Source organism: Anas acuta, chromosome 1 (genome assembly GCF_963932015.1).
Source record: "Anas acuta chromosome 1, bAnaAcu1.1, whole genome shotgun sequence".
Taxonomy (NCBI): domain Eukaryota; kingdom Metazoa; phylum Chordata; class Aves; order Anseriformes; family Anatidae; genus Anas; species Anas acuta.
In genome coordinates, this window is record NC_088979.1 from 164,983,198 (window position 1) to 164,996,107 (window position 12,910).

The 12,910-nt window shown below is 39.6% G+C and overlaps 1 protein-coding gene across 4 annotated transcripts in view; it reads left to right on the forward strand.

Moving 5' to 3' along the window:
* The window catches only part of OSBPL8 (oxysterol binding protein like 8), an 89,098-nt gene that overhangs the window by 36,054 nt on the left and 40,134 nt on the right, over positions 1-12,910 (forward strand). For 2 of the 4 annotated variants that reach the window (XM_068669133.1, XM_068669136.1), the window contains one exon: positions 1,118-1,255. In XM_068669133.1, coding sequence (XP_068525234.1) covers positions 1,118-1,255 — 138 coding nt within the window. The remainder of the gene's footprint in view (positions 1-1,117; positions 1,256-12,910) is intronic. The other 2 variants (XM_068669134.1, XM_068669137.1) reach the window with 1 other exon arrangement.

Consider the following 12,910-nt stretch of genomic DNA (forward strand, 5'->3'; position numbering starts at 1 on the left):
AACTCTGAGCTAGGGAAATGAGCTTTTTGCCTCGCTTGCCTTACCTCCTTTCTTACTTTTCCTAAGCACCAGTCTGCTTATGGTGTAGTTTGTCCAGAGTGGAGCTTTAGATGGTTTGTCTGATACAGATAAATAGTACAGGTGGGTATCCTGGCATCCTTGCATTCATCACACTACCTTTGTTTATTCTAGATGTTGTTTAGAAAATACATTACAGTTACTGTAATAATAGGAGTAATGAAACTGAGAGGGCCTCCACCTGCGGTTTCTATCTAGAAAACTGACCTTGTTTGTTTTGACTCAGTCTTCTGTTGAACTTTTAAAACTATTTTGAGGAAAGCTTGAGAACTCTTGAAGTGAGTAGCATTAAAAATTACAATTTTTTAGCCAGGCTGTTTTTAGTAAGAATCTTCTGCTTTCCTTCTAATCTTTTTTTTGCCAATATCTCTATTTCCACAGCACAGGTGTTACAGAGGCAGTCATTATTCCACTATCAAAAAAGTTAGAGCTCTGTTGTGTGCAGCTTAAGGATAAGCACAAACATCATAAGCAGGATCGCTGCACAGGTGGATCTTACAAATAGCTAGAAGAGATCAAACAAGGCCTTTTCAGACTGATAAGGTTCAAGGAGAAAAACTCTTCTGATATAAACCTTTCCCTTGGTATAGTCTCTACATCATCTTCCTTAGTAAGACATGTTTCTTTGATGTACATGTATACATTCATTTTGGTTTTCTGGAGCGGTGGTGCAGCTTGATCTGGCAAGTTGTTTCCTGGATTAGCTGTTTTGTGGCTGGTTAAACCACGTCAAAAAAGCGGCAAAGAAAGCAGGATTTCAGAAGTAACAGCTCAGTGCCATGTCTGATATTCAGTAGCAGCATGCAGTTTTCCTACACACAGTAGTTTTTGTTTTCATCTTCTGACTCACATCTTAGACCAATCTTTCTGGCTCCTTTCTGCCATTCCCTCCAAAGCAAATCTCTGGTTTGAAATCCTCACTTTCTAGAAAGAATTTTTCAAGTCAGCATTTGAATACCAGTGTCATAAATAGCAGTGAACTTGTTAATAGAAATCTATGCACAAGTACATAACATTGAGCATCCATTTTGTATTTCAGCAGTCGTAGCAAACAGCGATGAATCACAGCTTTTAACTCCGGGAAAAATGAGCCAGCGCCAGGGAAAAGAAGCTTATTTTACTCCAACCAAAGAGTTACTCCAACCATCTCTCAGCCCAGCAACTACCCACAGCCATGGTAAGACAAAGCTATGTTTTACAGAGGTTTTAAAGAACTTAAATACTGACATTAATTACCTATTTCAAGTGTTGGTTCAAAAACACTGCCCTCCACGATAAAGAGGTAAGGAATAAAGTGTATTAAAATATTGCAGGCAATTATTTTTTTTTTTGTTTCCTTATGTGTTAATCTGAAACAGAAAAAAGCTCAATGTGTGGTAAACTACTTCAGTAAAGTATGCTATGACTTGTGAGAGAACAGTCCACCAGATGGTAAATCATTATCTGTGTATAATTCGGTAATTGATGGTCATGTTAACGTCTCAAGTATTTAAGCTGTGTGTTTGTGCAGAAGTGTTATGATACACCACTTAAGCACGGAACCTGTTATAGAGGTCATTGACAATGACTTCTCTTGAAAGATTGTTCTCCTTTTGAAAGGGAAGAATCTCAGCACTATCTGCCAGTCTTCAAACAGTTCTCTGTTTTGCTATACCTGTTGAAAACAAACATGGATTTGTGTGAAGTGATTGGATCCGAAGTGAAATTTGCCAGTCAACCTGATGTGCTGATAATTTGTTTAAAAGGCAAAAATAAAACAAGCTGCAGTTACTCTCCTTGTACTTACTTGTATTTAAAAGTGTTTGTTTTATTGCCTCGAATATAACTGTAGATGTTTGTCATGGTGTTTGCAGTCCTTAGTGAAAACTTTTTTAAATGTATACTCCTCTTTGCTATTGACAACCATGCTAATCATCTATGCTTACTTTAGGTGCATAGGTTTCTAAGGTGGTTTGGTACAAGCCTCCCTGACTCCTGTAGTCTGTACTGTCAAAGTAATGCTGTTAGTCTGTCATAGCAATAAAGTCACTTTCTTAGGCATCTTTGAATCATGTTGCTGTTTTCCCATTCAGTGCCGTTCGAATAAGAGGGAAATGGTTTAAATACAAATATGGTTGTTACTATGTTGAATCTGGCAGTCTTTTATCATATTTTTAAGAATTACGGTAGTGTTTTCAGTGCACAGCTAGCTCTGATATATTTTCTAAAAGCTGCTGTTATCTCACTGGAACAGTGCTTGACGTTCTCTGGCTTACATGGTGCTTAGTCTGGAAATATTTTCTGTAGCATATACAAATTACTTGTTTGTAACTTTTATGTTATTCAAATGAATTTTTGGTTATTATGTGTACTGTTTTATCCCTTACTTCACAAGGGCTGTAGTTATGTAAGTTTATTTGGATATTCTGGCAAACACATTCCTTTTAATGTTGCTATTCCCACTAATTTATGAAGTCAAACTAGTGTGCCTTTTTAAGGGCTTTCATTCAGGAAAATCATGAAAATGGGCTTAAAAATTGCCAATAGACTTGATTGTACTATGTCAGTCTCCTTGTAGTTACTAACTCTTCTGATTTTTAACTCTGATTATTCCAGGGCTTTTATAACCGATATTAAAGATGTTAAATGTATCTGGGACTCTTAGCATCACTCTAAGCCTTTGTCTTCCATGAATGCTACTAGAAATGTTCCTGTAGTTTTATGAAACAAGGAATTTGGCTTACAGTCAATTTCAGTAGTGAAACAGTAGTACAATATGGGGCTAGGCTTCAGCAACCTGTAATTACTGACTTCTAGCGTATCTGCAACCTGGGAGGTGTAGGTTTGATTTTTATGGAGTTGGTTGACCCACATTGAGAAGTTGGGTGGTTATTCTGTGCTGGTTATTCCTACAAGGAAATGACAGTGATGACAAAAATGTGAGCTTGTTACATAGGGATGAAAAGACACTGTGCAAGCCTGAAAACATGAAGTGGAACACAGTTTAAAATGAGGGAGCACTGGACTCTGACTGTTTTAATTGACAACATCTGATGAGCAAAGTGTCTTTAGAACATTGCCATAGTACTGTATGATGAGAATATTCCGAAATATGGGAAATGTTTAGATACAGTATTTAAAGGCATTTACTATGAACTAAATGGAGATGCTTCTAGTCACTGGCACCTGGATGTACCTTTAGGAGATGGGTAATGTAAACAGTCTGAAAGGACAGTAGGCACAGAGTAAAATAGGATTGGAACTGAAAAACGCAAGGATCTGTCACTTGGCTCATCTACTGGAATAAGTTAATTAGTGTATTCTGCTCATGTCTGAAGTAAGATCCAATGGCAAGTATTACAAGTATGATTGAAAGTGGATGAGAACTTAAATGTTTACCTCTACTCTCCTGTATTAAAATCTAATGTTCAAATATCAGTTTGGGCTATTGGCCTCCTGTTTAGAACAAAGGATGAGCCATACAACATGCCACTGTGAAGTTGTAAGTGGTGTGTATTTCGTAAGTCTTTCTGTGTATAAAGACAGGGTTTTAATTTATGTGAAAGTAGCTCTTGCTTTTAGAAAGTTTCTATTTTCCTGCACTTGCTTTCTTGGTTTAAAACATGACTTCTTCCTTCTTTGCTCCTTTCCTTCTTGTATATAGTGAGCAGTTAGCTTAGCCCAGGCACCTGTTTTAGTTTCAAAGACTTGCATGAAGTGCATGTATACTCATGTGCGTTATGCTTCGTGTTAAATAACAAAATTCTGTGCATGTTACCTAGTATATATGTGCAGTAGGAAAAGTAATCACCTTGTCTTAAAAATATTGTACCTGACAAAATGTTGAAAAAAATGAATGCTTGAAAATGTCTCCAAGGTTTTCCCTTTTAAATTCAGGGAAATATTGCAAACTGTCAATTTTGGTTTAGCAATGTTCATCTCTTCAGAAGGAGTGAAGAAGGTACTGCGACTTTTTCACTGAAGATTTTTTTTTTCTTTAGCTTTTACTTGCATGTGGTATTTTAGGTGGAACTTAATATGTTATCTAAGCCAAAACCAGCTGTTGTCTTTTTGTAATCCAGTGTGGAGTACAGCACTGTCTGGCAGTGATCATTCAGCAAAAGTCTATATACACTGTCAATGTTCTGCATAATTTTTGCATGTAGAAGTTGTGCCTTTTTATTTTACATAATATTTTTAAGATCCTTGAAAATGCAATGTAGTTCATTCTGAAGCTGAAGAGTAGTGTGTTTATCACAGAACGGCTGAGGTTGGATGGGACCTCTGGAGATCACCTGGTCCAACCACCTTCAAGCAGGGTCCCCTAGAGTGTGTTGCACAGTATGGCATCCAGGTGGGTTTTGAATATCTCCAGGGAAGGAGACTCCACAGTCCACAGTCTCACTGGGCAATCTGTGCCAGTGCTCTGTCACCCTCACAATAAAGAAGTGTTTTCTCATGTTTAGCTGGAACTTCCCATGCTTCAGTTTGTGCCTGTTGCCTCTTGTCATGTTGCTTGGCACAACTGAAAAGAGTCAAGCCTCGTCCTCTTGACACCCTCTCTTCAGGTATTTTTACACATTGATAAGATCCCCTCTCAGCCTTCTCCAAGCTAAACAGGCCCAGTTCTCTCAGCCTCTCCTTGTATGAAGAGGTTTAAAGTCGTGGAGACTTGTTTTCATTGAAAGGTTCAGCAAGGTTTTTTGACAAAAGTGTTTTAGAAAAACTGATGGTGGGGATTATGCCTGTATGATCTCACCAGTTTACACAGCAACTTCAGGGTTTTACTGTTGAGAAGTCAACTCAGCTCTCTGTAGTTTTGGTTCTTAGCTGGACTTGTAATTTTAATTAATGTGGACTTAATTTATTTCTGCTATGCCCATCTAGTAGTTATCCAGAGTGTCAGAATAAGCCAGTCTTAATAATAACCCTACAATTACAATTTGTTCTGTAAGAAAAATGTATTGAGCCTGCAAATGTCAGTGGCTTGAAGTTGGGTAGTACCTAAAACCCAAGTGCCATCTAGTGCTAAGACTGAGACACTCATGTGCTAAGATTCAAGAGACATCAAAGCAAACATAGAAACTAGCCTTTTGCATCACAGCATGCAAGAAAGGATTTAGTAAAGGCACAGAGCTGACTTTCTAGAAAGCCAAGAATACAACTTTTTGTGGGAGCTCTAAGATCAGATACACAGAGGAAAGCATTCCTATTATGGACCTTAGCGTTGAAACTCAGGAGGGGTTGTTTCTGAGAGTGGGCTTGAGCAGCTCCACTTTGAATTCGTCTTGAAGATGTTTACTGACTTTTTTCCCCACCACATTTCATTGCATATGTTTAGGACAGCAGTTTCTAGATTCTTGCATTCAACAACTCACTCAAAAGGGTTACTTTGCTTCTCAAATTGAGGTGGGAAGAGATTGAAGAGTAATAAACATTTGGCAATAATTTGCACAATCAAACTTTTTCAAGCAAATTTTACTTTACCCCACACGGTCTTTAACTGTAACTTTTGAAGTCCTTGTAATTATCCTTTCATAATACCTGCCAAATTAAGCTTGTCTCTAATTTATCAATGCTGTATATTGCATGTAAATGTTGCCTCCATTATATCTCATATTCAGATGATACATTTTCTTTTGAACTCTGCATTGGCAATGAAACATTCCTAGTTCTCTGTGCCTTTAACATAATAAGTGATCATACTGCTTTTTTTTTTTTTTAATCTTCCTTTTAGAATAGACAGATTTGGTATTGAACTTAAACAGTTCAGCAGCCTTTTGATGGAAACTTTGATAGATTTGGATTGTTATTTTTTTGCTGCAGAGCTTTGCGTACCTTTGGAGGACTGAATTTTTAGGCACTGTAGTGAGCTAGCATGGCCTTGCCACCTCACCAAGACCATATTTTTGTAACAGGATAGCACATAACAGATTTTAGGACTGCTAAAACAACTTTCAATTCTGGCAGTCATCCCACAGATTGAAGAATGTTAATTTAGCTCATTTTCTGTGGTTGCATTCTATAACTGAAAATGTTGTTAACCATTAGTGGGAAAACTACTAAACTTTTATTTAGATTATTTTTGGTGATGAGACAAGATCATCACTTTTTTAACCTAATGCAAGTGCAACAAAAACGAATCTTCGACAAAAGTATTTTATTGCAGTTTAAAAAAAAAAGAGCATAAAAATACTGTATTCAAGATTGCATTTTTCAAAAGCTGTAAAGCAGAACTGTGCTTGCTGATGTAAGCTGTTTATGTTGTTATACAAATTATCCCTGGTAAATTGGATTCTTGTAAATCTTATTAACTTAGACTTACATCAGAATACCACTTTATTTGTGTTTGATAAAATGGATTAAGTAGAAATAGTGATCACTGAAAACATGAAATTCACCAGTCTCCTCAGGAATGGTTTTTAATATCTTCCAACTCATAATTATGCAGTAAAAACATATTTCAAACTTGTTATGAAAACAACTTAGTTTAATAAGCTGTACCTGTGGAAAAGACAGAAATCTAATCAAATTGTAATATTAAAAGTTCTATAATAAGACATTTTAAAATATTTTTCGGTTTGTTTTGTTTTTGTTTTGTTTTTACTGTTATTTGTGTTGTATCCTTATGGCTTTAATTAGTGAGAGTTTGTGCTGTTGTTCTTCATGTGCCTTTGAGTATATGTTACAAAGTGCATATGATGAAATACTTTTTTGGTTTTAAACTTGCTCATAGCATGCATGTGTATTTATTTCTTCAGGATATAATGTCTGAGTTTATTTTTTAAGAGTGTGAGGAAGTGAAAATCCATGAAGAGGAATGCAAAATTCACAACATTCAGTATAGGAAAATTTTGCTGCTCTAGATTTTTGTGGATTTGAATGAGGACTCTTAATTTGCAAGCTGCGATAATGGGAGCATCGTCCAAACTTATACAGGAACAATCACAGAATCAGTAAAGTTGGAAAAGACCTCCAAGATCATCTGGTCCACCCATCCACCTACCACCAATGTCACCCACTAAACCATGTCCCTAAGCACCACGTCCAACCGTTCCTTGAACACCCCCAGGGACAGTGACTCTACTACCCCCCTGGGCAACCTGTTCCAGTGCCTGGCTGCTCTTTCTGAGAAGAAATGTCTCCTTATTTCCAACCTGAGCCTCCCCTGGTGCACCTTGAGGCCATTCCCTCTAGTCCTATCACTAGTTATCTGTGAGAAGAGGCCAGCCCCAGCTCCCCCCAACTTCCTTTCAGGTAGGTGTAGAGAGCAGTAAGGTCTCCCCTGAGCCTCCTCTTCTCCAGACTAAACAACCCCAGTTCCGTCAGCTGCTCCCCACAGGATTTGTGCTCCAGGCCCTTCACCAGCCTTGTAGCCCCTCTCTGGACATGCTCCAGGGCCCCAACGTCCTTGTAGTGAGGGACCCAAAGCTGAACACAGTACTCAAGGTGTGGCCTCACCAGAGCAGAGCACAGGGGGACGATCACCTCACTGATCCTGCTGGCTACACTATTGCTGATACAAGCCAGGATGCTGTTGGCCTTCTTGGCCACCTGGGCACACTGCCGCCTCATGTTCAGGAGCATTGACCAACACCCCAGATCCTTTTCCTCTGTGCAGCTGTGGAGCCACTCTGCCCCAGGCCTGTACACTGCATGGGGTTGTTGTGGCCAAAGTGCAGGACCTGGCACTCAGTGGTGTTGAACTTCATCCCATTGGCCTCTGCCCATCAACCCATCCTGTCCAGGTCCCTCTGCAGGGCCTTCCTACCCTCCAGCAGATTGACACTTCCCCCCAGCTTGGTGTCATCTGCAAACTGACTGAGGGCGCACTCAATTCCCTCATCTAAATCATCAATAAAGATATTAAAGAGGATGGGCCCCAACACCAACCCCTAGGGAACACCACTGGTGACCGGTTGCCAGCTGGATTTTACTCCATTCATCACTTCTCTCTGGGCCCAGCCACCCAGACAGTTTTTAACCCAGCAAAATGTGTTCTTGTCCAAGTCACGGGCTGCTAGCTTCTCCAGGAGAATACTGTGGGAGACCATGTCAAAGGCCTTGCTGAAGTCCAGATAGACTATGTCAACAGCTTTTCCCTCATCCACCCGGCAGGTCACCCGGTCATAGAAGGAGATGAGGTCGGTCAGGCAGAACTTGCCTTTCATGAACCCATGCTGGCTGGGCCTGATCCCCTGGTTGTCCCGCATATGCTGTGTGATTGCATTTCAAGATGACCTGCTCCATCACCTTCCTTGGTACCAAGATCAGGCTGACAGGTCTGTAGTTCCCTGGGTCCTCCTTAACAACCCTTCTTATGGAGGGGCATCACATTAGCGAGTCTCCAGTCATATGGGACCTCTCCGGTTGACCATGACCGCTGATAGATGATGGAAAGGGGCTTGGGAGTCATGTCTGCCAGACAGCTCAGGTGGAGTAGCAGGTCTCTAACTGCTTCCACCTGAATCGTGGGGGGTTTATTCTGCTCCCTGTCCCAGACTTTGAGGTCAGGAGGCTGAGTACACCAGGATAACTGATCTGAACAAACCAATGGAACAAACAGTAATGATGCTCGTGTGGACAATATTGAAGCTTATACTTTATAGCTGGCAACTCAGCAGATAATGCATTAGGGTTTTGGAGCTCTAGGTTCTGTTTTTCATGTGGAGAACAGTGACCTTTGCAGACAAGCTCATCAATTTGAATGCATCAACCATCAGAACATCTCCTATCTTTATCCACGGCTCCAACAAGATGCAGAGGGAGTGAAAACGTGAGTAGTACCTGGCAAAAGTATGTCAGGATGATGAAGACTAAGATATTTTATAGAAATGTAGACCTCCGAGCTAAATTAAGAGCTCTGTGTTTAACACACTTCTCTTTGTGCTCAGCTTTAAGGGTTTGGTTGTTTTATGTGTTAGACTGCCTTACTGTGTGACTAAGTGCATGTTCATCACAGAAGGCTAAGCAGTGGGCAAGTCTTTCCAGGAGCTTGAGCTGAGCTAAGAGGTAGGATCTGCCCCTCCTTTCCAGCTGTTAATTCGGTTTGCACTAGGATGAAAATGTAGGCTGTGTTATGTGATTTAGAAACAGAAGTGGTTTAGATGCAGGGAGATGGATTGTGACAGTGGAAGCAGAATGATTGGTCTGCCAGTAATGATCATGAAATCATAATGAATAGAAAGGAGAAGTTTGAAGTGCTTTGGGAGGGGGAGAATAAGGGTGGTTTTGGTTGTGTGGAGCTTGTACTAGGGGTGTTTATTCTGGAGTAAACATCTGAAGGACTAAAATCCTACAGATTTTGGTCTGTAAGATGCTGCATTTGGAGAGAAAATACACATTTAACTATTTTTTGCATCAGAAAAAAAGTGAAGAGTGAAAAATACGTGTTTCTAAGCATTAGTTCCTGAAGAAAATTTGCTACCTGCTGGAGGGATGAGATGCCTTTGGGAGCCGTGATGACCAAGAAAACACAAGATTTGCAGACATTATTGTCTTTTGATAATGATTTCTGTGTTTCTTCTCACATTTCCTTTGACTTTTCTCTGACAGACTTAATCATGCAAATAACTTGATGCAATCTCCTGTTTCACTCCACTGTATCTGTTTGTTGAATAGAGAAACTGAAGAATGGCTAAATAATTGATTACCTTGACCCATTACGAGCCACTTATTACTGAGTATGTCATGCTGATTTTACCTGAGTTTATCTTCCCTTAAAACTGACTCAGCACTAGAAAGGAAACAGCTTGAGGGTTTGTTGAAGTTCCCTGACAAGCTGCCCCCCCCGTTTTTAACAATTCCACATTAACAGTAAATGTTACTTTTGCTTTTGAGTGCAATGTGGGAATTTTGTCTAAAATCTTGCAACCCCTATTACGTGGACTGTTTTGGTCTCTTCTGCTGAGGTATTTTGTTTTGTCTTATTTTGTCTTTTGCTGCACGTGCCACAGTATGACAGAGGTGAAGCCCCAGTTCTGTAAATCTGCGACTTACTTGGGACAGCTTTACTGACACTTGTGTCAAACAGGATGTGAATAAGGTTTGTTCACAATAAAGAAGGAAGAGTTTGACCCTATATAATTTGTTTTCAGTTTGTGTTGCCAGACTGACTTTCTTGTGAATGTGGATGTTTGAAGTTGTGCTGTGTGTGGTTAGTCTTCTGCATCTATTATCTTGCTGTCCTGCTTTCTTACTGTAATGCATTCTCTGGCACATTCCTCTGCAAGTCATTGTGCATTTATTAAAACTTGCTGTTTCTGAAATGCTGCTCCACCCAGCATTTGTGGCTCGGGTAAATTACACGTACTCCTTTCTGTGTGGGGTATGGCTTTGTGAAAGTGTGGTGCAGGGTTGGAAGGGCACAGCAGGGCTGATTACTGTGAAACTTCGCAAACAAGTTCTTTTTTTTTTTTCCATGTAAATCTCGGCAAAGCTGGCGTACTTGAACCTGAACTGTGACCTTGAATTTTGCAAGTGTTGAGAAGAAAAGTGTTGAAACCTGAGCAGTGAGCAAGCTTATTTACTTTGGGTGGGTGGAGCTGAGCAGGAGTGTTAGCAAGCAGGGAGGTGGAGGCAAGTACGGTTGCCACTGGGGTGCTGGGAGCCTTGGTGTTAGTTCATAAACCATTCTCAGACATGCCTGTGGAATTACTCCTCAGCTAGGCTGGTCTTGACACGGAAATACTAGACAACAGAAGAGCATTTGGTGAAAGAAACTTGCTACTGTAAACTACCACAACCTGTAGCCTCCTGGTTCAGATGTCTCTCTGTGAATCAAATAGTGGTGTCTGAAGGCAAGTACATCTTTACTATCTGTTTCTGTTAAATAGGAGAAAAACACTTTTGCTTCAAGTCCCCAAGCAAAAATCCTATGTTGGATAAAACCCACTTGTAGGTACGGTAGCCTAGCAGTTTGCTTTTCCTGCTTTCTGCAAACTGTATGGAATGTGTCTATACTGCGCGTAGAGAGTTATCTATGGGCTTTTCGTTTGTTGAACTGGGGGGAGGATCCTGCTGGAAACGTTGTGTTGTCGAGATGTCAGAGCAGATGATTGTCAGACTTGAAGAGTGAGTCTAAAAAGCTTCTGTCCTCTCTGCTACACTCTCGGTTTTCCTTCTTTGTGCTCCTCCCTTTAGCTTGTACAGAGTTGGGTTTCATGAATGTTTTTGGGTTTTGCTTGCACAACTCTAAGGGGAAAAGGAGTATTTTTTACTCTGCATTACTAGATGTACTCCTGAGTTGTATTATTGAATCAGTATCAGTTTGTTCAGTGTTCATTGTTTTAAATTACTAAAATCTATGTAAAAACTTAGTGTTTAAAATTCCTCAGTAGGATAGTTCAGAATGTGATTTGATTTTTAGAATTCAGTTTCCATGCATGGAGACTCATACCTGTGCAGCTCAGAGAGGTCTTTTTTAATAAGCCTGTGCTTTTTTTTTTTCAGCTGTGAATACTTATTAATTGGAGAAATGTTTTAAAACTAAAACCAGGCTTTGTCAAAAGTGTTCATATGTTGTTGGAATGGCATGCGTTGTCTTTTTCATTTGTGTGCAGAGATTTATGTTTTGCCTCAGGCAATATCCTGAAAGAATGTCTTAAGCACAGGATTATGATTTGGTTTTCAGCCAGCATTTATTACTAAAGAAGCCCTGATTGAATTGAGTAGCTGATAGCAGAAAGGCATTCTGTCCTTTAGAACATACATATAAGGTATAAATTTTCCTCCTCTAAAGAGATATTTAACAGATTATGATGGGGGTTGGATTTTGTGGTCTTTTTGTTTGTTTGTTTTTCATCTGAGATAGATGTACTAAGTATTTCAGTCATGGGCATTTTCATCTTTCTACTGATGTAGATATTACATGAAGCAGAAAACAGAAGACTTTTTTTCTCTATTTAAGTCTGCTTTTATGAAGAACTTAATTTTTCGTATGAAGAATCTTCCTTTTTTTCATGCACAGATACATTGGGGCATGCACCTGGATGCATCTGGGCTAGAGTACAAGTATTTTCCTGTTTACACAGACATTTACATAAGTCTGCCTTCTGCAGCTGGATTTGGCTGTAGTTCTACTTGTGAATATTCTGAAACCATGTAAACTTACAAGCTTTGTATGTTAATGCATTTTCTATGTGAATTATTAAATTATTAAGGTACCAAGAACCAAATCTGTCGAGAATAGAAGCCTTTCTGTGATGTTAGACTAATGAATGATAGCAGTTCGGTTTTTATCAATAGATTGGTTCACTTCATATGAACTTATTTTCAGGTGGGGATGGAGAGAAAAAGGATTTTTTTTTTCTGTTTTAATATATGGTGGTTAACGAAGTGCACCTTGCCATTGTTACCTGCAGAACGTGCAAACAGCAGCAATTCCAAACTACTCAAAATACCTTTTCAGGAAGCTTCAGGAATCAAGTTTGTTGCAAGGAATGAGGAGGGTTTCTAGCAGCTTTGGACACCGAGTGCATGGAGAGCAGAAACCTCTTTAATATTGCAGGCTGATTCTCAAGAGTCATAATAAACATTTAATTAAAAGTTTCAGCTTTCTTTTGACCTAACAGCCTTTCTGTTGTGTATCAGTTATCTTCCCAGCAGTGTATACTGCGTTGAAGTAACTGAAGGAAATGAACATATGTGTCCAAGTACTAGTGGGCATCAATCACAAGCTGTTGCAAAAGTGCAGATCTAGTGAATTTTCATAGCCAAACCATGTCCTGAACTAGTTTACCACTGCAGGTTTAAGTGAAATATGAAGATGACATGGTGGGGGAGAGGGAGATGAAGGAGAAAATTTAAATTAGATTATTTTTCCCCCTCTCCATGTGGTGGTGCGACAGAGTCA